General features: G+C 39.1%; 1 protein-coding gene and 1 pseudogene across 11 annotated transcripts in view; both read right to left on the bottom strand.

The window, feature by feature from the left end:
* Nucleotides 1-25,304, bottom strand: part of AHI1 (Abelson helper integration site 1) — a 220,893-nt gene that overhangs the window by 38,987 nt on the left and 156,602 nt on the right. For 6 of the 11 annotated variants that reach the window (XM_073893965.1, XM_073893968.1, XM_073893967.1 and 3 more), the window contains 2 exons: nt 9,897-10,059; nt 6,481-6,581 (listed from right to left, as the gene is read on the bottom strand). In XM_073893965.1, coding sequence (XP_073750066.1) covers nt 6,481-6,581; nt 9,897-10,059 — 264 coding nt within the window. Of the gene's footprint in view, nt 1-2,516; nt 2,609-6,480; nt 6,582-9,896; nt 10,060-17,730; nt 17,853-25,304 lie in introns of those variants that run through there. The other 5 variants (XR_012378585.1, XR_012378587.1, XR_012378584.1 and 2 more) reach the window with 4 other exon arrangements.
* On the bottom strand, nt 12,031-17,175 carry LOC141372996 (rho-related GTP-binding protein RhoQ pseudogene; annotated as a pseudogene).

Raw genomic sequence — 25,304 nt, forward strand, 5'->3', positions numbered from 1 at the left:
TTCACTGAAAAAAAAAAAACAACAGACATGAATAGAGACATGTGTGCTCATATGCAGAAAACATTTTTAACAGGACATGGAAGAAACTATTAGAATGAACACAAATATTAGCCAGACAGAGGGGTTTTATTTTTTATTTACACTATTCTTTATTGGTTAAAATTTTAAAACTATGAGCATATATATATATATAGTTGTGTGTGTGTGTGTGTGTGTGTATATATATATATATATACACACAACTTAAAATTATTGAACATTTTTTTAAAACAGGAATTTTAACAACTTTGCTCCCCAAATAAATGGATGACATAGGTTCATGCTTAGGGTGGCAAAAATAAAAAGCTGAAGAAAACAAGGTCCAAAATACTAACACAAATAAACCAAGGCTGTCAGCACTATTTTTTTTCCAAAGCTTCTCAGTTTTTTTTCCCTCCCTGATAGCACCAATGTTCTTCCTTCTATTAGATGCAAATTTAGAGCAGCTCTTGATAAAAACATTCTGGAGTGAGCCTGAGGAAAACATTCTCCTCTCGCTCCCCTGCGCTACAGGTAATCGCTGCTGTGTCTGGGGGCTCTCTGGCCCTATCATGAAGAGTTGCCCCGCCTCAAGCCCTGTGCCTGCCTCCTGCCCTGGGAGAGCCTGACGCTGCCATCACCCACTGACACTGCAGGGAATGCTATGAAAAGCTGGAAGGTACCTGGCGCGAGCAGCAAAAGGACAGGTGTGTTCCGCTTGGAAGGACTTACAGGATTCAGCAGCTGCCAAGCTTTTAAAAGGTATAATTTTACGTCTTATTCTATAGTTTGAATAGAGATAATTTAAAGAAAGAAAACTATTGGGGTTTCCTTTTTTCCTTAAAAAGTATACAGAAATCTAAAAACGTGCACATGGAGACGGGTACCATGAGGCAGACGTAACAGGAATGTGAAAGTCAACGTGACACAAACCGTGGCTGGCTGTGCAGGGAGCAGTTGTCTGTGCTGCTGACTAGTGTGGGGGAGAAAAGGGCACTGCCTGACAACACGAAGGCCCAGCTCCTAACCAGGAGTCATTCTGAACAAAACTCTTACAACTTTTCTGGATCTTGAATTCCTTATCTGTAAAATGAAGGAACTGACTAGCATCACTGTGGATGATCTCTAGGGTTCCTTCCAGGTCACCAATTCTGTAACTCTAAGAACACAGGACCTTCCCCTCCCCAAGTCTAGGCACTTATCATAAAAGACTACTTTTCATGTTCTTCTTTTTAAACATCTTATATAGGATAATAAATATAAAACTTGCTCTTGAAATTAAACATCTGATAGAATTTGTGGCAGGATCTTGATAAAATCAAACCATATATATCCTGATAAAGGAACTCAACTGAAGAAATGCAACTATGCCAGGTGCTAAGGAAGCCCAGTGACACATTTCTCAAGGGCTGGCTGTTGGCATCACGACTCAGAGTGTACCCAAGGCATTTTGATTACCTGGGACAACATTACTGTTTCTTTTTACATAAGCAGGGATCATTCTTGATACTTTCCCGCAGAACGAAGTCAAGTATTATCTAACTATACACCAGTACATCCATCCCTAAGAGGAAAACCACGTAGGATTCTATTCTAACACATGGATTCAGACCAAGCAGATCAAATCATGCTCTTCAACAAAAGAAATCCATGCATCTTAAACTCTAAAGGCCATTTGTGTTCCCTCTCAACCAAGCGAACCTTACTACTTCTTGCCCACATGGAGTCCTATTCTTTGCAACTTCCTTGCTTTACCTATTTTAAGTTTTAAAATGCTTTACGTTGCAAGTCTGCAAGTTCCTTGAGATCTATTTAGAATTAGTTAGGGCAGCAGTTGGATTAGCCTGAAGCAGACCTCGAGGGTCAAGATGGATATTTGAAGAATTGGTCCACTGGGATATAAACATAAAGGTATACTTTCAGTATGGAGATCAGTCTGTGAGAGGAAAGAGCATGTAACATTAAAAAACCAACTAAGACTATGATGCAGTGAGTTCTAAGTGGAGGAGGGATGGCAGAGGCAGTGAGAACTGGGGACTCTGAGAAGCAGGTTAGAGGTCTCTGTTCATAGGAACACAGGCACATCAGGAAGAGGAAGGACAGTACCAACTTCCCAAGCAGCCAATAAGATACTGACCCAAGTTCCTTCTATCTCCTCCTCCAGCTGAGGCAGAAGTAGTTCAAGGCTACAGCTCACAGACATGGGGGTTGAGTAACCCCGATTTCAAAGGTCAGCATGATACGGAGTCAGGGATACCTGTAAGTCACTGTAAGTAAAGGTTATGTCTTTCATAGCATCTCACACAGCTCTTGACACAGACTAGGAATATTGTGAGCTGTTACAATGACTCCCTGTGTTAATGTTATAAACGCTTTCATTGCATTGAATGTCTTTAGGTTGTACATTTACATCAGTATCTCCCTAAATTCTTAAATCTGGTGCTCACTTCCAAACAATGGCTAATGTTACACATGTAGCATTTGCCCAAATTCCTTACCAATCCTTTGAACTATGTCCTCTGTTGTCCCCATACTGTCACAAGCAACCATTGTCATATGTTCCTTCCTGTATTTGAAGCTGGTGCTTTACCTAGAAAGATTTTTTTTCTCAGTTCTTTGTAGGACAGGCTGTTTGTTCTCACATAACCCCAGGGGTCTGGAGTTAACACTGGCCCCCTCTTAGCTCTCTGTTGCTAATTTTAGGTTATTATACTTTCTTTCTTTTAAAGTAATCTCTATACCCAACATGGGGCTCGAACTCACAACCCCAAGATCAAGAGTTGCATGCTTTTACCAACTGAGCCAGCCAGGTGCCCCATACGCTATTATACTTTCAAAACACTCCTCCTTGGATGCCTTGACACCTGCCTAGACTATCCCCTATTTGTCTTTATAGCTGTTACCTTCAGACCTCATGGTCACTCTAACACATAATGGTCCTCAATATTGGCCATGCATTAAAATAATCTGGAAAGTTTTTGAAATCTACCTATGCTGAGATCCTACTGCAGACCAATTCAATCACTTTGTGGGCATGGGGACAGGCATCAGTATTTATTTTTTCAATTTCTTAGGTGATTTCAGTGTGAAGCCAAAGGTGAGTCATCTGTTCTAACACAAGAATCAAGGACTTCAGCTCTTGCCTTCCCAGTGTCCAACTCTTACAGCCATCGGAGAACTTTAAAATCCAAGAGAACAACCTGTCCACCACTCTGGGTCCTAATTCCTTGGCCAGTTCAATTTGAGTAATGTGTCCTTCAATTGCACTTCAGCTCTAATATACACTCTGTGAATTTAGCAGAACCTCAAGTTGCCTGACATCTGAAGTACTGAATAAGTAAAAGGATCTGTGGACTTACAGGCCATAGTTCCAGCTTGTTAGCTCCTTTAGTGTATGACACCCTGCCTCCACCTGGGTGTGCATGGCTTCCTGCAACTATCCAGAGAAGCCTGCTTTCTAAGGCGGCCAGTCTTCTGATTCCATGCCCTTTCCAATCTGGCAGACCCTCCGTGGCGTGTCTGTCACTCCAGTGACTCTCTTAACAACAGGATCAAGTCTCTTATCCTCTTGTGCTTGATCATATTCACAACTGCCTCAACTATGTGTCATACCAAATATGCCTTCTCCACTGCTAAGTACTGAAGAAAAAAAATCCAACTACACAGAATTACGCCCCCTACATTTTTACAGTATCCAAACAGCAGCTCTCAGCACTATTCATGAACCTGTGCATGTCCCTAACGAGCTCCTGTTTCTACTGCCTTTACAGGTGCTCTGATGGTCACTATTCTTCCTAACTTCTTTGACCCTCCCTTTTGAAGTGGACCTCCGGTTGGTTTTGGAGAACATAACGATATCCTTAATTTCTAGACTTCTGCTCTATCAACATCTCTGCATCCCTCACGAGGGGGCACTGCTCTAAGTTCAGCACTACTGACATTTTTGGCCAGATAATCCTTCAGTGGGGTGGGGGTGGTCCTGTGCATTCTACATGTTTAGCAATATCTATGACCTCCACCCATTAGATGCCAGTAGTATCCCTCCCACATGCATATATTTGCAAAAACATCCCCAGACATTGCCAAATGTCTCCTGGGAGGCAAAATCACCCTAGGTTGAGAACCCCTGCTCTAAGCCAAGACTAATTTATCAACCTGTCCTTCTGATAAAAACCTCTTGCTTCCTCCAAGATCCATGTGTGCTTTCTTTATCTATCTCCAACCTGAACTGCTCCATTGGTTTTATCTCCCTAGTATATAAATTTCCATGTCATTCCACTTAAAAAGTCATCCCTGTGTGTCACCCATAAGTCACTGTGTGACTTTTTTTTTCTCCAGGTGAAGCTCTGGGAATGACTTCCATGAGCTCACTTGCTGAAGCTCCATTCTACTCTCCAAACCTCGGCATACCAGCATCAATCACTGACATTTCTGCACGGGTGCTAGAGTTCTCCTGCTCACTATATGCTCACACACACTCACTGACTGTCTCCGACACTACTAACTATACCCTCCTTGAACCTCTCTTCTCCCCTGGTTTCCAGGGCACTTTTTTCTGGTTCTTCCTTCCACTTTGATTATTCTTTCTTAATCTCTCCTCCTCCTCAGACTGTCCCGGAAATACTAGTGTTCATTTGGGATTCTGTCCCTGGCCTTTCTCTCAGAACTCAACAATGTTTGTTTTCTGGGCTATCTCCTTCATTACAGGCTTTGAGGCTTCCTGCTATAATATATAATGAATACACTAATTACTCCCCATGTGATCTGAAGCCCTACCTTTTCTCAAATTCCAGTCCTGCATGTCAGACTCCCTAGGGAATATTTCTACCTGGGAGCACTACAGACACCACTAACCAATCAAGATACATAAAATTGAAGTCACAGCCTACTCCCTACCATTGCCTTTCCCTAGATCCCCAAATCTTCCTTATTCTTTTATTACTTCTGGATACCACCATCCATTCAGTTGTATAATGAGCCAGGGCTTTAGCATAATATTCCAATTTCCCTAGTCATATCCAATCATAAAATCCTTTTATTTCAATGGTTTCCTAATGAATTTCCCTGACTCAGGTCTTAGATATCTCTAATCCAACCACTATGTTGCCACCTGAGAATGTATTTTTAACATGCAAATCTGTCCATGTCACTCCCTGGACTACCTCCTCTAGGGGATCCCCTTTGTCTGAAGGATTTACAACCTAAGCATCTCAGCAGAGCACACTAGGCTCTCCATGGCCTGGCCCTTGCATTTCTCCTGGCCCTTGCATTGGCTCCTAAGCTCCCCAAGCAGCACCAACCATACCATATCACACCTTTCTCAAGTTATTCCTTCTGCTAGAATGTCTTTTTCTAAGATTATCTACAGAGCATATGCTTTTTCATCCTATAAACCTATAAGCTCAAGCATGACCCCCTCTGGAAACTCTTCCTGGACTTCCCGGGGCACATTTAAAAGGTTTCTTCCTGGGTGTTCCTAACCCTAACCCAGTGCGTTGTGCACATATCTTCGTTTTAGTTCCTGCCAGAGACCGCTGGAATTGCCATAGTCACCCACCAGCCTGCAAGCTCCTGATGGGCAAGTGCTTTGCCTACTCAATCCTGTTTCAGTGAGGACTAATAGAATGCCCAGCATGGAAGGAAGCACTCAATAAATATGGCTAAATGACTGAATGACACATGAGAGGTTCAACTGTCAAAACACTCTCCCGGGGAGGGTGGGGGGGAACCCAACTGTATCGTGACATGGTATTCGTATATGTCAATTCAAGGAGTCAAGAAGTGAAGTTATTCAGCCTAAGGCAAGAGCTAATGTTACATAATAAAATAAGTTTAATAGGTAATATATATGATGGTACAGTGCTTATTAAGCTTTTCTACCAAAGTACTGCTATCATCAAAAGAATACTGACTGATACCCCTGCAGGATCTGATGGCACAGGCTAAAAAACAGGACATTTCTCTAGCTAATATATCCATATTCATTTTAACTTGAAAACATTTCTGAATTACTAGCAAGTAAGAGGAATGCTCCGGGAAAGTAGCACATGCTTATTCTGTGGGCCCTGATGACCTTTAGCATTGCTGCGCACTCCTCAGGTGGCGTTGATGAGAGTGCCGGCATCACAGTTTAGAAACAAGTGTACACTGGAAATAGCTCACACTTCAAGTCACAAGTTCCACTCTGGCTCCATGCTCCATCACTTAGGCTATGACTTGGGGTCTACTTTAATCTCTCTGAGCCTCCTTGGTTTCCTTATCTGGAAAATGGCTATAATAATATTATAATAATAATTATAGAAATAATATTTGCCTTATATATTCCATAATGTTGGTGCCTATATTAAAAGAAATAATAATGTAAGCAATGAGATATATAAGCATGAAAAATGAAGTAATATTTTATACAGAGAGAGCGAAAATTAAAGTTCATACGCAATCCATATTCATGAAAACATTTACCTTTTGAGGAGCTGAAGAAGGTTTTTCCATTTTGGTTTTTTCCTTCGGGGTTAAAGGAGGGGATCGCTCCTTTATCTCTGGAGGCAGTTCTTGATATAATGCTGGAATTGAACAAGGAGTACACATAATCAAACTGAGGCGCACTGACCCGTGGGGGAAAATAAACAGTGATGGGAGAAGGGGGCAGATATGAAACTAAAGATCTTGATATTCACTTCCTTTGTATAACAATACGCTACTTGGCACTTAGTGTTAGGGCGATCTATTATAACACATTAGTTATCAAAACAACATAATTTATGATTGGAAAGTTTTCATCAGGAGCATATTATGTGGTCATGCCGATACTTGCTTATTTTATCTCAATTCACAGTCACCAGCAACCCGCTCTCTGCAAGGTTATCTGCTAGGTACTGCTGGAGGAGACAGAAGATGCTCAAAAGATAGTCTCTGCTCTCAAGGAGCTTACAATCTGGTCAGAAACAGACATGTTCACAAGTGAGTGTAACATGCAGTAGAATGTGGCATTATTCAAAAGAGAGATAACAAAAACAGATTCTAATATGGATAGCAAATGCTCAATGCAAGAAGTGGTAGGTGTGTCAGGCTCCGAAGAACAAGTAGGATTTTTGCCAGGCAGAGGTGTAGACAAAGAATAATTTGGGAAGATGGTACAAAATAAATGAGCACGGGGCTAGGGCTACACATAACCTTGAATCTGTTCACAGGGTCGAATCTGAGATTATAATTCATATAATCTAATTACTCTACACAAAGTATGGACTCTAAAAAGTCATTTGGGAATTTTCAAGGACTAAAAAGAAAATGTGTTTCAGTTAAATGACAACTCTGGGCAACTCTGAATTGAGAGAAATTGGTAAAATACACCTGATTGCTATTCTATAATTCTAAGATATATTAATTGGCTTTGTGTATGGGTTGATTTTATTATTAGCTTCCTTTATCTCTTATTGGAAAGGATGTTAGATGTCATTAAGTGAAGCTGTTCATGTTTTTCTTTCTGGTGGCTTAAGATACAAAAGAAGTTCTTTATAATGATGGGGGGACTTCTACTGTGTTGTTCTCTTAGAGGACATGGCTTTCAACTGAATGGTTGATAGAGAGTCTGTTTACATCTATACACTCCCTTAGAGCATTTGCTTTGCATATTTGGCTTCAGATAAAGGACAATTTCTCCTACTATTTTTAGAGTGGAATATGCTGCTGATGGTTTCTTTTTTCCCCCCCTCATGTTAAAACTGAGCAGGTGAGTTTTTGTTAAATTCAGGTTATAAAGTAGGATAAAAGGGAAAAGAAGATAAGCCCCGATGAAGTGAGAATTCAACCATTATATTCTCAGGTTTTCTGAGAATTCTTTGTTCTGGCCTTTAAAAGGCTTTTTCAAGAAGCAGTGACCGATGCCACAAGAAAGTATTAATTCTTCTGGGATACAGTAAGGAATTCTGGTAGTCGGAAGATGGTCACTACTTGAAACATGGAATTAATTTCTGCATGCGGCCACCAAGCATCATTGCGGTACGCTTTAGAAGTCACACTTTGGTTATTATGGGGAAAAAAGCTAATTTCAACGGATTTTTAACCCACTGTGGATAAGTATCTATAGCCTCTCAAGATTCATAAGCCTAAGAGGTTATTTCTGCAAACTAACTAGATTCTAAAGTTAAAAATTTAATACTATCCTCCCTGGAAATACACACATCATCTTTATACTGTCTAAGGAAAAAAGAGTCTAAACGTTTCCACTCGTGTCTGGAACAAACAATGGACTGTAATATTTAGTGAAAATTACAGACAGTCTGGAGGAGCGACTATGATTGTGCAGGCAGCTCTCTCGATTTGAAAATGGAAGCTACTCCTGCTGAACTAGAGCTACTGAGCCAGTGGGAAAGCCTCACGGGAAGGGGAGGGAAGAAACTGGGACATGTGAGGCGACCTGGAAGTGACAAGTACCGAGCTTGTGAAAAATGACCGGGAATTAACTTGCCCTAAAATGTCTTCCTTCCACATTGCCTTAATTTTTCTCCATTACGTATCCTCTTTTGAACATTAAAAATAGCTTAAGAGCTCTCATCATTTACTACTCAGAGAAGAATTGTAACAGTGGCATGGAGGAAATGAAGAATTTTGTTACGAGGGAGAGAAGTGGGTAATTTGAGACACTTAGCACTTTTGAGGGGAGGAGTTTGCTGAAAGCAGCAGATAAGCTGAGGGAAAGAGCTGCAGAGACAGGGTGCCCTGGAGAATCGGGGGGGGGGGCCTGGAAAGTACCAGGGTGCAGACGGGGGGGTGGGTGCAGAAAGAGAACTAATTTCATCTGTGCCTAGCCCACCACCCAGTACTCATGGAAGAAATTATTCTTCCCGTTTTCATCTCTTTTGCTTTCAAAATTCAGAACTTAGGTTAGGAATCAATCGCACTTTTGTTCAGCTAGTTTGAGTTAAATGGGGCTTCACAGACAAGCCTGAAAGTCAACTGTTATTTATAATAATTTCTTCTTTGCAGAAACAAAAGACTTAACAATAATGATTCAAAATGGAGTATTCTCAAGGCTGCCTATACTACATTTTAAACCAGAACTATACAATTTCAGTGTTTCTGGAAGGAAGCTTAGAGGTGACAGAGCTCAACTTCCTCATTTTACAGGAGGAAACTGAGGGATATCAGTATTAGTACCGCATTTTCCTGACCTTTTGAGTACTGGGCTTTCCTACCACACTCCTGAGGGAACTGTTACTAGGAAGCATTCTTCTGAGGAAGCACTGCTATACTTCTCCCCTTTCTTCAGTCTTCAAGCTATTTTATCTCCAGGCTCTCTGCATCAGTTCTATCTGCATTTCTCAAGGCCTGGTAGTAAATCTACAGCTCTCACCAACTCCTGTTTAGAAGTTCTCCTCCAGGTCATTTCTTTGGTCTTTCACAAATGGGGACCTGATTTACCTGAGAATGAAACAATCAACTGCAGGTCTGTTTTAACAGGTTCCAGCTGGAACTGAGGCATACAAAGTCAAAGGACGGGACTTGGGGTACTAGAGGTTCTGCCGGGCCAGTCGGCTGAGGAGTCACTGCGGCCAGAGAACAGCCAACATAACTGTGTGGAGCAGGCGGGGGGCAGAAAGGGCTGAAGAATGTTGGCGGCCAGACAGGCAGGGCCCCCGGGATAAGTCTGTGAAGCAAATAGTCCAATCTCAGATTGGAGTAGCTTTCTAGTGTATTACTGCCCCCTCTTTTTTATGTATGTATGTATTTTATTTTTGCATCACAAGAATGAAAAGCAATACCCATTGGTAAACATAAGCAAAAGGGTAAATTAAGTAAATTAAAGGGTAGCAAATGATAAAATCTTGGACTATCAGTTATACCATATTAGTAAACCAGGAAGGGAGCATAAAACTTACTTTCACTAGCCACATGATTAGCTGGAAAATAACCTTCCTGTCCCTTTCCTACGCTGCCATACCACCAGTCTTCATTATCTTTGAAAAACACTCGGATAATGTCTCCGCGATGGATGGTTAGTTCATCTGATCGATTCGCTGTGTAGTCATAAAGAGCCACTACCTACGAGAGAGATAAGACCACCACAGCTTTATCACAACTGTACCACAGAGAAAACCCCCAACATTCACTTCCTCTTGCAGAAGAGCAGCTGAAACCAAAGCAGTACTTTGGTAAGTCTGAGGCTGTCTCAAGGCTTGCTAATGGGATCAGGGGTGGTGGGAACACAGCAGGAGAAGCAAGATAAAAGACTGTGGGATTGAGAAATGGTTAAGAGCATTCAATACACTAAGATTAGCTTCAAAATAGCAGATGTTAATTTTTTTACAAGTGAATTACTTGTGAAGCAAATAAAAAAAGGCTCACACACCATTCACTTTCTTAGAATTGTTTTATACTACCTTTAGATCCCATTCTCCCATCTCTAAGCAGATGTACCTGAAAAAAAATTCTTCTGAATGTCAACAATTTTATAAAAAGGAAAGAGCAATGAAATAACCTGATTACATAACTTCATTGTGATCACTTGGTTAACTGTTAATGTTTCTTTTTAACATATATTTCCCCACAAACACATGCTTTTTGGTATTTTATATCAACAGCCTAAATCTTTTGACTACTTTTAAAATACTCTTATTAAGGTTATTTTCACTAGATACAATTTTAAGAGGAAAAGCCTTTCTATAAGAACTCTCTTCTCTGTATTGTAGTCACTGTATTTGATTTTTTTCCTTTTTTAAAAGCTAAAAGCAAAATGAGTGCACAGAAACTTAAGAAATTCCTTATAGCAGTTATAAGGGGGAGGCAGACCTTAATCCATTTTATATGTCATGCATTGTATAATGTAAGACATAGTATGTACACTAAAGAATAAACTACTTCTTTTCCTACTTAAATGGGATTTGAAAATTAACAGGCGTTGCCTGGGTGGCTAGCGGGTTAGGTGTCTTAACTCTTGATCCTGACTCAGGTCTTGATCTCAGGGTGGTGAATTTAAGCCCCACACTGGGCATGGAGCCTACTTAAAAAAAAAAAAAAAAAAAAAATTAACAGGTTATACAACTATAATGGAATGGAAATTTATCCATTTCCATTTTTTTCCAATTTATTACATTTCCATTAAATGTAATGGATAATTATCATTACAATCCTTTGCATTTAGGTTGAGTACTAATTCATTTACTTAACAAGTATTTACTGAAATCCTAACGTGCCTGGTACTAGGCTAGGGGCTAAATATAGGATCCTTTCTAGAAGGGTTACCTCATTTAGGCTCTGCAGGAGAATAAAGCCTAATCAGGAATTGGCGAGGAGAAGAGATGGAAAGCGTGTCTCAGGCAGACTGTACTGCATGTTTCAGAGTCCAGGGAAGAGAATCCCAAAATAGTTCAAATTGGTGGGAGCCTGAATTAGAGGTAAGAGCCCAGCTAGCCAGGTGGGGGAAGGTGAGGCTGCAGGGGTAAGTAGGGACTGAAGGAACATGCATGCTGCAGGAGCCCATACTCATACTATGGGCAATGGGAAGAGACAAGGGTTTTAAGTAGGAGATGCTGTAACAGTTCACAAAACTCTGGATGGTGCCTTTTAATTAATTTACAATATTTATTAACACATTAACCAGGAAATTTTAATGGATAAATCTGGAATTACCTGCTGTCACGAAATGGTGTTATTTATTTTATTTTTTTAAAAGATTTTATTTATTTGAGAGAGAATGAGAGAGAGAGAGAGCACGAGAGGGAAGAGGGTCAGAGGGACCCGGGACTCCAGGATCATGACCTGAGCTGAAGGCAGTCGCTTAACCAACTGAGCCACCCAGGCGCCCACGATATGGTGTTAGAGCAGTAATAATAATTCAAGTCAGATATGGTACAACTGCCATTCCAACTGTACTGCTTAGAACAGTCTATAATTCACAACATGTTCTGCAGGATGTTGTTTCAAGTTTACAAATACTTGTAATTTTGAGTGTATTGATGTCAAATCATTTAGGTAAAAGCGGAACTTTTAATTCTTCCCTTCCTTCTTTTGTCTCCAAACCTTTTCTCCTTTATTCTCCTACTTGGAACTATCACAGAAGAAGAAAGCTAATGAATATGTTCTGAGTGCCTGCCACGTTCTAGGTACAGTGCTAGTGGCTTACGTGAGTGCTGACACAATCTGCAGGACAATCCTGTGACGGCATGAATTCTTATTCCAATTTCATAAATGAGGAATTTTATGCACAGAGAAATTTAGTAATTTGACTAAAGTCAACTATGAGTTACACTTTTTATTTTTTCAAAACTACATACATTTATAGGACATCTCAGTTTAGAATCAAACATGGGGAAGCAGCAGCAGAGAGGATGGGAGGGACAGAGATCCTAATCCCTCATGAAAGATCAGACACGTTTTTGGGTGGCACCACTTAAGCGGTTGGCTGTGCTGACAGGACCAACAATCCTGGGTCACCTGCAGGCCCACTGTGCTCCTTCCAGACACCTGCAACCCAGTCCTAGAAAACTGTAAGGATCTGCCCCTGCTGTTCCTCATCCTGGTTCTGGTACATGGAAACAGCACGGCTCTGATGAATCTTATGGAAGTAGGAGTCCGTGTATGCTTATTTCTCTGGACTCAGAGGTGGCTGCTAGGAAGAAGAGCAAGAGAGATTCAGCTTAGGCAAGAGAACCGTTCAGGAAGTCCCACATCAGGCTTGTGTCCTTGGGTGGACTTTGATAATGTGGAATTCATCAAACTGAAGTCAGAAAACCTCTTCTACCAGGGTCAGGTGATAAGAGTTCCTTCAGAGGTACAGGGGTCCAAAGGACCTACAAGCTCCTAGATTTCCATTTTCCTATTAAAGTATCCACGGATTACCCGCCTCATAATACAATCAAGCATAGCACACCAGTTCTACATGGTCTTCCAGTCCTGGTAAATACGTTCCACCCTCTACAACCCTGCTATGGACTGAATTGTATGCCCCCCCCCCGCCCCAAATTCATAGGTTGAAGCCCTCACCAGGTGACTGTATTTGGAGATAGGGCCTTTAAATAGATACTTAAGGTCAAATGAGGTCTTATGGGTGGGCCCCTAATCCAACAGGACTTGTGTCCTTATAAAAAGGAGGAAATAGCAGAAGCACAGCCAACCGTGCACAGAGCAAAAGGACACAGGAGGACACAGTGAGAAAGCAGCTGTCTGCAGGGCCAGGAGAGCGGTACAAGAGAAACCAACCCAGCAGGCTACTTGATTTTGGACTTCTAGTTTCTGGAACTGTGAGCAAATCAATTTTTGTTGAAGCCCTCAGTTGATGGTACTTTGTTACAACGGTCCTGGCAGACTAATACAGTTCTACAACCTGATGGTGTCAGATGAATCACACTCTACCGCCTGTCATGGCACCGCCACTCATCAATACCTCACTTCTAGCCATTTTAGGCCCTTACCAGCTTACAGTACTGTGTCCAACCCTATTATAATATTATCTCCTAATGTAGAAACAACGGCCTTGTCACCAACATCCTTAGGAGGGTGATGGTTGGGAGGCTACACCCCTCCAAGCGAAGGAGCAGTGTTTGGAGGACGTCCTCATTGTACCATTCCTGACAATGTAAGTGCACAATCGCTACACGGTGAGGAATCGGTGTGCTTCACATGCCAAGTCTACATTCTGGCAGTGGAGTTACGACCATTCCTTCATGATACTGGAGGTACATGACAAAAGCCACGTGGCTTATGATAACCTGCTTATATTCCAGTGTGTGTTTTCATCCAACATGCCATCTCATTTGAGGACCACTTACTCTCTTTGAGCATCTTAGTATACACAGTAAACTTCTTTGCTTATTTTGATTTGCAGTGGATTCTGCATAATTGCCTTCCCCATCTGCAATTACATTTTGTTACAATCTCATTGTTTTAGGGTAAAGTAAAGCTCCATAAAAAAGTTGGGAGGGGTGCCTCAGTGGACAGTTGGTTGAATGTCTGACTCTTGGTTTCAGCTCAGGTTGTGATCTCAGGGTCATTAGATGGTGCCCTGCATGGGGCTCTATGCTCAGTCCGATTGGGATTCTCTCTCTTCCCCTGCCCCTCCCGCTCATGCTCTCTCTCTCAAATAAATAAATAAATAAACCTTTAAAAAAAAGCTGGGAGATACAATCCCATCAAGAGGTTTGTTTTAAATTAATACTGTATCTATTTTTTGTCTTCTGGTAGGTCTTGTCATGTGTCTTGACCATTCTTGTGATGAGTATCTTTTATAACGTACCACACAGTGCTCTGGCACTTATGTGACAGAATGTCCTCAGTGATATCTTTGAGCTGACACAGGAGTTATGACATCATTCTGCAAAAGAAGTTCAAAAACATTCATTTATGTGCCCACGTTGGTAATGACAGGTCTGGGAAATGGTCAAATTTTGTCCACAATTCACATACTTGAAACAGAGTTCCTTCTTCTCCACAAAGCTTGCCGAACTGCTTGGGGGCAGTCATGAGGGAAGTGGCACTGCGAGCTTTTTTATTTATTTATATACATACATATATATATATATTATTTCCTGACATTCATTTTTCAGTCTTCAAAGCAGTGCTTGCCAGAGACAATTTCTTGGTTTAATAAAGCAAAGTCTGCCAGGCTGTTATAAGACATTTAGGTGAATTCTTCTTTATATTATCTTCTGAGAGATTTTTTCATTATTATTGTTGTCTCTGAAGAAGTCTCAATGGTTCTTGAAACCAGTGTACTGAAGGAACATTAACCAGTATCGTTTAGCAGCAGAGGTTTCTTGCAACTTCAACTATAATATAATCTAAGAATCAATATTCATAATGGTCCCAAGTCATTCAACAGGCTGTTATGTTGAATAAACTCAGACACCTGAGTACTTTCTCCTCTAGTACTGACTGCTTCAGCTGGGTCTATGGTCACTGGGGAACTTCTTTGTGCCAGGCTGCAGCCAATGTGCATCTGGATCCCACCACCTTCCCTCTGCTTTCTTCCTTGCTTAACTTGACTTCAGACTTCTGGCCTCTAGAACAGTGAAAGAACGAACTTCTCTTGTTTTAAGTCACACCATGTTTGTGGTAATTTATTATAATAGCCCTAGAAAACTAATAGATGTGAATTTTACTGTGGCGAATGCTGGATTTTCTTGTATTCCCTTATAGAGTGTTGGACCTTTTTCTGGCATGTCGTTACTTGAGATTAGTTTGACTCTTTCCAGGTTTAAGTTTTGTTAGAGCAGATTCAGGAGGATTTAGTCTAGGGCTCAGTAACCCCCACTACCAGGGTGTGATCCTCCTGATAATTCTACTTGATGCCCCACATATTAGAAGGTTTTTCCAACTTGGCTGTCAGGAATGTGAATTGTTTCCATTCTGCTGTGTAGCCTACTAATTCCTGATGGTTCTTTCCTTATGGAGTTTTATCCCAAGTGTGGACGCATCAGTACTCAGCCAAAGACTTATTAAGGGTACTTTTATGGTTACTGGCAGGATTATGACCAATTAACATAAGGTGAAACAAAAAGTAACATCTCAGTAACTATTTTTTTTTTTGCCAGATGCCTTATTACAGTTAAAAGCACAGTAACTAAAATCTGTACAGTTTTAGTGCTCATGATAAAGGCACTTATGACCTTATTATACGTTTGGCATTCTTTAAGAAAGCACATTAAGCTTTTATAAATAAATATTTAGGTTATATAAACCTAACTTGTACACAAGTGATAATAAGACATTGCTTTTTAAAAAATTTTATTTTATATATTTTATCCTCACGAATGGTCCTCTCCTCTATCCTTAGAGTGACCTCTGGCTATGTGGCTAGTCTTGTGATTTTACCACTCTGAGTATACTGGAACAGAAAGTGACTTACATGCTCTTGCCTGTTCTTACAATTAATTGGAGCAAAGGGAGAAGATATTTCTTTTTGCAGATTCCATAAGGACTGTGCAGAAAGAAGTATGGTTTAAGCCAGGCAGCTCCACTTACAGCACTGTTTTTTATATAGTTACAACATGATGGGACTATAGCTTTTTATCCTATGAAACAGCCTGAAAGACTGTATCTTCCAGCTGAAACAAAATGTTTATAATAGATTGTGTTTCAGATGCTGTTTTCTGCTGCTTGGACATTTAGGAAACATTCTTAATGAATTTGTAAAACTCTGAGGACAGGGGTTCCCCCCCACCCCCTTCTTTCCAGTTGTAAACTTCTTCACTATTTAGAAGAGGTCTGGGTATAACTGTAGCACTTCAAATGCTTTCTGAGAGAAACAGACCATTTCCTTGGTCACTGAAAATATTTCTCATATAATCAAAAAACTGTTTATACATCTTGATCTTTTTTTTTTTTTTTTTAATTAAACTGTGTGTTTTTTTGGAGTTAAAATGGCTATGACAGCCTCATCACACACTGTCTTCAATCCTTTCTGGGTTAAAGCTGAACTTTCCACATGGGAGCTCCTGTCTCTTTTGCTAGTTTCTGTCCTTGTTCTACACATACAGGTTTTTCTTCTGTATTATTCCTTCTTGCTACAACTGTGGGGTCACCTTGCAGATCAGTCTGAGTTCCTATTAAACGAGGCACATTTAGTACATATTCCCTAAGTTCTGGTGCCCACTCCTCCTTCACATTTTGAAATGAGGCCACAGAGCAGCATATAAGGAAGACAACAGTCACAGATAAGATAAAGGCCTCAGATGATACAGTTTTCCTGTCTGATCATACTCATTGTGTTACAGAGCCTCAGGAGGTGCTGCCTGCTCTCTACACTGAGGCTGACTGCACTGAAGATGGTGGGTACCACTCCTCCAGGAAAGTGTCAGTGGCACAACTCATGAGTAAGCATGTCTTGTCCACCACCCTGTCTCACCAAGAACCGTGCACTTGAGCATCAGTGTGCCAGCTCATGAGACATGCTGCAGCCAGCCAGCCTCTGGGTGGGCCCCCTTTCCTGCCCTGCCTATGCCTGTCCACTGCCCCCAGGAATTACTTAACAAGTAAAATAAGCTTTAAGAAAGTCTCATTCCTTGGGGCGCCTGGGTGGCTCAGTCGTTAGGCGTCTGCCTTTGGCTCAGGTCATGATCCCAGGGTCCTGGTATCAAGCCCCGTGTCGGGCTCCCTGCTCCACAGGAGGTCTGCTTTTCCCTCTCCCTCTGCCGCTCCCCCTGCTTGTGTTCCTGCTCTCGCTGTGTCTCTCTGTCAAATAAATAAATAAATAAATAATCTTAAAAAAGTCTCAGTCCTCAATAATGTCAATTACAGACTATTTGGTCTTTATTATGAAAATAGAAAAAAAGAACAGCTTAAAAAATGTTAGTAGAAAACCACATTTAACAATAAATTCTGAATTGCACAGAAGCACATTACTGAATATCCAAACACTACTAAGAGTGACATTGGGCCTATATTTTATTTCATGCAAAGAATAAAGAAACATACAGCCCTATTTCTAGCATCATGTGGTAGGAATATATATGGTCTCTTATGATTATTTCCATAAGTACTACGTAAGATACCCGAGAGATATTTATAAAAAAGAAACCAAGGTCCTGTTATTTTTAACTGATCTTTTCTGGATAATAATAAATTAAGAAAACAGAGATAAAAAAGTAAATCATTGCACAAAGTTTATTGTCCCTGTACCAGACAAACTATCTGTTTCTATCCTTCTATATAATGCTAGTATATGTCAATCTTATATACTTCATCAAACAAATATTTGAAAATATTTAATTCAAATACCTTCTGGTAAAGTAACTAGGGCAATGGAAAGAATACCAAACTAGGAATCAAAACGTTGAGTTTCCAGTCCTCTTTGGGGCCTCCAAGGCTGAAGTATATCATAAAACACTCAGACTGGAAGTCTGTAAACCAAGGGGTTTGGATCAGATGCTATGTGTTATACCTTCCAGCTTTAAAATTCTATCACACCAGGTACTCCAATAACTGTTCCAAAAGGACAGCATTCATATATTTTAAAGTAAATTCAAAATATTAATTTGTTGGATAATAATGTAGCTGTATTATTTGTGATCATCCATGAACTGGAAAAGCTTGTTTGATTGCTGCACACTACACAAGAAAAGCCTCCTGGTTATAAATAAAGAACAACAACAATAAAACATTTCTTCTGAATTATCATTTGGAAATACCACTTTGACAAATACGAATGTCTTGACCTTTAGACTTCACAAATAAAGCTACTCATTTTATACAATGATTAGTATTCACTTAAAACTTTTCTTACTGGAAATCATAATTCATATGTTTTGTTACAGTGAATCATTAGTGCTTCGTTTAAAAAGGCTCCAAAATGTATCTTTTTATCAAGATACGTTTTAAAAAAACCAAGAGAATGATGCAAATTTTTATAGAGTGGGCTACAGAATTTTTTTTTTTTTTTGTTAGTGAAGAAAAATGACAGTGTACTTTAATTTTCTTTCTTGGGAGGGATAGCAGAGGGAGATTTATGAATCACTGGTTTAGATTAGGGTCTCAAAGTATGGTCTCCAGACCAGCAACAACAACATTACCTGGAAATTTGTTAGAAATGCAAATTCTTGGACCCCATTCCAGAGCAACTAAAATCATACATTCTGAGGATGGGCCCAGCAATCTGTTTTAACAAGCCTTCTAGGTGATTCTAACATACCTAAAGTTTAGTTAATACTTTATTTCAATGATCTACTTTATAAAATATGCACACTTATTTTTTGCACATATCAAGTATGCAACTGATTGGGTAAGAAATATAAAGCTAAATTTATAACAAAGTGTTACGGGGCAAAACTTAAAAAAAAAAAAAAGGAAACCTGTTCCTCCTTTCCTATTAATTTTACTTATCTTGCTTAGCTTTCCTCTTGTCTCACTGAAATGTTGACTAGCTCCAGATTTGAGTAATTTAACATCTATTTTGTCATTTTATCAAAAAGCACATGCTCAAACTGCAACTAGGAGTCAGGGCAAACATTTCTTAGATTTCCCTACAATCTCTTGAGGATTAGTAAAATTTTTAAAATAGAAAAACAAGCAAAACTGAAAAATCAAATCTGTTCATCTAGCAATAACCATGTTGTACCTACTGTGCCATGTCGTACCTACTGTCTAGTCCAGGGTAGGAAGAGAGCAGTGAACCGTACAGACAAAAATCCCTGCTCCAAGAGAGTTTCTGTTTTATTGGATGTTTCATTGTTTTTGGTCTGGTAGCCCTTTTCAAAAAAGGGATACCTTAGTATTTGTACAAGTTACTCTTCTGTTTCTCTACTTTAAGTTGCTAATACATAGTATCAGCGTGTATGCTCATATTAAATTCTAAAATAATAATTTATAATTCCTTCTGAAAAGTATGATGAATTTCTTTAAATTCTCTTAATAAACCATGAGCTATGAGTAAATATAAAATTATTAGTAAGAAAGAACTAGATGTATATTTAAACAAAAATAAATTCAAGTATTTGCAAAGAACATATGCACAATTTACAGACACAATTTTAGTAGTTATAAATTTTATACTCCATGGTGTAAGAGAGATTATAGATAGAAATATATCTCTTATGATAAACGAATGTTCTTCCTTTTACTGTACTGTATTTATTACTTGGTTTTATCTACATGTAGATGCTACTTTCCTGGCCAGGTGTTTCAATAAGCCAGAGAATTGTGAGAGGTAGTAAAAAAAATTTTAAAAATACTAAAACACAAAAATTTATAAATATTAAAGTGAAAAAATGTATTAACTTGTGAAGGATATAAAGACATAAACAGATAAAATATTAAAAACTTAAAAATAAATATAGATAAATAAGTTATGAAAGGGTCTTCAAACAGACCTGTGTTGCTACCAAACTACTTTGGAAAAGTCCCCTCTAAACTTGAATAGGCACCTACAGGAACTCTAAAATGTCTAAGTGAGCTGCAATTTCTATTGTTTTCTTTTAGAGTGAAGTACAAATGTACGTCTCTGGGCTTAAACATGCATTATAGAGATAACAGACGTATTACTTAAAAGAAACCTAAGGTCTGGAGACAAGTCTTTGGAGAACAAAATTTAAATCTCTTTTGGATGCTTAATGGCATCTTCAGGATTTCCTGGCCACCAACCCTAAGTGCAAACAGCTGCGGTCCTTGATATTTCAAGACAATCTTTTGAGAACTACTTAAGAGCACTCTTAAGAACATTTGTTAAATTTATTAACAGAATTCATTAAAATTATAAACAATTTCTAAAAAGATGAATTAATTAATATCTCATTCATATAATAAGTATCTCAAGTGTGTTCTATATGTATGGCAGTGTACACAGTATGGGAAATACAAAGAAATGCAGCCTATGGTTCTTGACCTGAAAATGCTTAGAATAAGATTAAGAAAAATATACTGTTTCAAACATTATATGCTAAAAATCTTTAAAGTTTAGCAGAAATTAATACATTTATATTAATCTGCTCTGTTTTGTGAAATATTTTACATAAAAACACCCCATTTACATGTCTTAGTTTTTTATTCAACCAAGGTTTTAAATTTATAAGTTCTAAAATAAGTATATAAATCTCAGTTTGGGTCTTTTTTCAGCATTCATGTACATCTGTTATTTAATAATCTGTTATGCTATAAGTATGTGTGTATTAGTCTAGATATATGCAGAAATATATGTATCTACCATTTTAATATTTACTATATGCCAGGGATGTGCTAAGCACATAGTGTATATAAGCATATTCTTTTATTTTAGAGAGAGAGAGCAAGTACATGAGCAGGGGGAGGGGCAGAGGGAGAGAGAATCTCAAGCAGACTCCCCACTGAGCATGGAGCCTGAAGCAGGGCTTGATCTCACAACCCTGAGATCATGACCTGAGCCAAAACCAAGGGTCGGACACCCAACCGACTGAGCCATCCAGGTGCCCTAAAGCATATTGTGTGTGTGTGTGTGTGTGTGCATTTGTAAACATACACACATACTGATAATTACTACCCTATTTAGTATTTATCATGCCTTTAATTTCTTTAATTATAAACTAAAAGAATTATTATTTGTCTAAATCACACAGTTTGGAAGATTCTAGATACTAGCAGGTCTGCTTTTCTCCTAAGCCTGTGCTTTTTTTTTTTTTTTAAGATTTTATTTATTTATTCATGAGAGACAGAGGGAGAGAGAGAGAGAAGCAGAGGGAGAAGCAGGCTCCCAAGGAGCAGGGAGCCTGATGTGGGACTTGATCCCAGGACCCCGGGATCATGACCTGAGCTGAAGGCAGATGCTTAACCATCTGAGCCACCCAGGTGCCCCTAAGCCTATGCTTTTAATCTGTAAATTTACATATTTAATTTTGAAGTTAGAGGCCTTCATGGAACCAAGTAAATATGAGGCTGCTTGGTTCACTGTGACTTTCCTTAAGATTATGCTGGAAGGAGGGTGTTAAAAACTTGGTATTATTATTAAAGAAGGCACATGAAGAAGATCATCAAAGCATTTCTTCATATTAGCTTCTTAGTCACAATTTGTTGAGGACACCGAACTGGGAAGTTAGGTGGGAACTGAAATTGGGCCAAGGTGACAGCTTATATATGTGTGTTAACATGTGTGCCCGTCTGATTACTACAGTTTATATTCAAGGGTGGAGGGAATTATTGAAATGACTACAGGCAGAGTTAACAAGGAAAGACTGTGCAAAAGAAACTTGAGTAATCAGTTTATAAATGTAAAGAGAAAAGCTTTTCAGGTTGCTAATACCCGGACATCAATAATTCACTACTCATCTTAAACACTGACGCTCATCTATTTCCAATTCTAATGTCAATCCAAATATTCTAGGGAAAGCTCATGTACATGCATGTCAGCATTTGGTTTAGTGGGGAAGAAGATAAGAATAACAGAAAGATATTGAAAAAGCTTAATGGAAAACATCCCTATGTTACTATATAATTCTAAAAATGTGTTACGTATGGAGATGTACACATATAAGATGCTATAAAACTTCCCAAACAGTATTTCAAATGGAAAAACAGGCATCGGCACATAGAATTTTTAAGATGCAAATAGAAAACTTGAGCACATGAACAAATGAGTAGAGGAGAAACACTTGTGGAATGGGGGAGAAAATTTGGCTCTTCCATAAAGGCAAGAACACTGACAAAAATGGTCAAACTCAACTTTTTAAGAAGTATGAAAATTAGCCAAAGCACTACAACAATCCAAGGAGTATGTATTTCCCAAAAAAACCAGTTGAATCTTGGCAAAAACTGCAAGTTTTGTGGAGTTTTAACCTGTCCCATTCCCATTAACCTCTTGCCACTTTCTATGGCAGCCTTAAAAACAGACTCACAACTATGGTAACCAAAACCTAGCTGGCTAGCAGTCACCAGATAGGGCAGAATGGGTTCAGAGTGCCTCCAAAGCCTTATATCCAGAGAAGCACCACTATATGACCTATGTGGCAGCCCCTAAAAAGTCTGTGAAGTTCCATTCTCTGGGCTTGTCTTTATTTGGTGTGACTCAAGAGCCAGTGGTGTGAACACTGTATCCTGAGGGCATCTGTCAAAAACAATCAGTGGCAACTTAGATGATGATATGAATTAGGACAAATAAGGAACTGGCCAAAAAATTAAAAGGAAAAATTGGGAAATGACATGTCTATAGGATATTCTGAAAAGCTCCAACATTCCTGGAAACCTAGAAGGCCATGTGCATGTGCAGGACTGTGTGTATGCCCAGAGAAGGCTCTAATTTTTCATCTCTGGTTAACCTTGACTGTTTGTGCAAGCAGAAGGTGAAGTGTAAGGCAGAGTTATAAACTGCCTATTGAAGCAATGAAAACAAATCCCAACACACACATGGAACCCCTCAGAAAAGGCTGCAGAACTTGGTTCCAGGCATTTAAGGAAATTTCTGTCCAACCATTAGCTGACCAAACAGACACCTCAGTGGTCAAACACCACAAAAAATACAGACTTTATATAGAATTACTCCAGGAAAGTCACCAACTAAATAAATATTAACAGTAACAATAACAAAATGACAAGCCATGGGGAGTAGGTGTAGACAATCTAATTTCCAGATGTGCCACATTATACCATTTCAAATGTCTAGTTATCAACAAAAAATTATGATTCACAAAAGGCAGCAGTAAAACTCTACACAGGAATCAAATAAGCCAACAGAAATTGCCCCTGAGAAAGCCCAGACATTAGATTTACTAGATTTAAAAAATATATATATATATAAATATATATATCACAGCAAATAGAAAATATCAATAAAAAACAGAAATTATTATTATTTTTTTTTTAAAGATTTTATTTATTTATTCATGAGCGACAGAGAGAGAGAGAGGCAGAGGGAGAAGCAGGCTCCCAAGGAGCAGGGAGCCCGATGCGGGACTCGATCCCAGGACCCTGGGATCATGACCTGAGCTGAAGGCAGACGCTTAACCATCTGAGCCACCCAGGCGCCCAGAAATTATTAATAAAATAGAAATTCCAGAGTTTAAAAGTACAATATTAACTAGAAGTGTTGAAGAGATTTGAACTAGTAGAGGAAATAATCAGTGAACTTCTAAGATAAGTAAATTGGGATTACCTAGTCTGAGGAACAGAAAGAAAAAAGAAGAATGTCAGAGCCTCAGAGATGTATAGGATACCAACTGTACTATCATATGACTAACGGGAATCCCAGAAGGAAAGAAAAGAGAAAAAGGGGAGAAAAATATATTTGAATACATAATGGCTCTAAACCCCCCCAATTTTTTTTTTTTTAAGATTTTATTTATTTGACAGAGAGAGACACAGCACAGCGAGTGAGGGAACACAAGCAGGGGGAGTGGGAGAGGGAGAAACAGGCTTCCCGTGGAGCAGGGAGCCCGATGTGGGGCTCAATCCCAGGACCCTGGGATCATGACCTGAGCCGAAGGCAGCCGCTTAACGACTAAGCCACCCAGGTGCCCCTAAACCCCCCAAATTTAATGAAAAACATTAATATGCACATCCAAAAAGCTAAACAAACTCCAACAGGATAAACTCAAAAAGATCCACATCTAGAAACTGCATAGTCAAACTACTGAAAGAAAAAGACCAAGAATCTTGAAAGCAGCAAGAACAACACATCACACAGGATTCTCAGTAAGACTAACAACAGACTTTGCATCAGAAATCTTGGAGGTCAAAAGTTAGTAGGAATAGGCTTTCAATATTTTGTGCTAAAAGAAGACTCAACCTATCATTCAATATGCAGCAAAACTATCCTTTAAAAAGGAAGGAGAAATTAACATATTCCCAGATAAATGATAACAGAGAGATCATAACTAGCAGATCTGCCGTTCAAGAGGGGCGCCTGGGTGGCTCAGTTGGTTAAGCGACTGCCTTCAGCTCAGGTCATGATCCTGGAGTCCCGGGATCGAGTCCCACATCAGGCTCCCTGCTCAGCGGGGAGTCTGCTTCTCCCTCTGACCCTCTTCCCTCTCATGCTCTCTGTCTCTCATTCTCTCTTTCTCAAATAAATAAATAAAATCTTTAAAAAAAAAAAAACTTTAAAACTAAAAAAATAAAACTAAATGTAGAGTAAGCAGAAGGAAGAAAATGATAAACACTAGCATGGAAGTAAATGAAATAGCAAATAGAAAAAGATTAAAGAAAATTAATAAAACTAAAAATTGGTTCTTTGAAAGATAAATAAAATTAACAAAACTTTATCTAGACTGACCATGGGGTGGGAGGTAACATTCAAATTAATAAAATCAAGTATGAAAGAAGAGATATCAAAACTGGCCTTAGAGAAATAAGAAGGATCCTAAGGGAGTGCTATTATCAACTGTATGCTAACAAATTAAGTAGTCTAGATAAAACAGATACATTCCTAGAAAGATACAAAACTGAAGAAAAAGAAAATCTAAATAGACTTGTAAAGAGATCGAATTAGCAATCAAAACACTTCCCACAAAGAAAAGCCCCTACACAGTATGCATCATTGGTGAATTGTACCAAATGTTTAAAGACAAAATAACATCAATCTTTCACAAACTCTTCCAAAAAATAAAAGAGAAATGAACACTTTCCAAATCATTCTACCAAGTCAGTATTACTGTGATCCCAAAACTAGACAAGCAAACTACAGATGAAGATTTCTTATGAATACTGATGTAAAAGCATTAATAAAATACCTGTAAACAGATCCGCAACATGTAAAAAGGATTATCCACCATAACCAAGTGAAACTTATCCTAGGAATGACAGGTTAGTTCAACATGAAAATCTGTCAATGTAAAAGACTATATATATATACACACACACATACATATAAGTGTGTGTGTGTGTGTGTGTGTGTGTGT

This window comes from Callorhinus ursinus, unplaced genomic scaffold (genome assembly GCF_003265705.2).
Source record: "Callorhinus ursinus isolate GAN/ISIS: 27379988/994484 unplaced genomic scaffold, GSC_fseal_2.0 scaffold6, whole genome shotgun sequence".
In the NCBI taxonomy this organism is placed as follows: domain Eukaryota; kingdom Metazoa; phylum Chordata; class Mammalia; order Carnivora; family Otariidae; genus Callorhinus; species Callorhinus ursinus.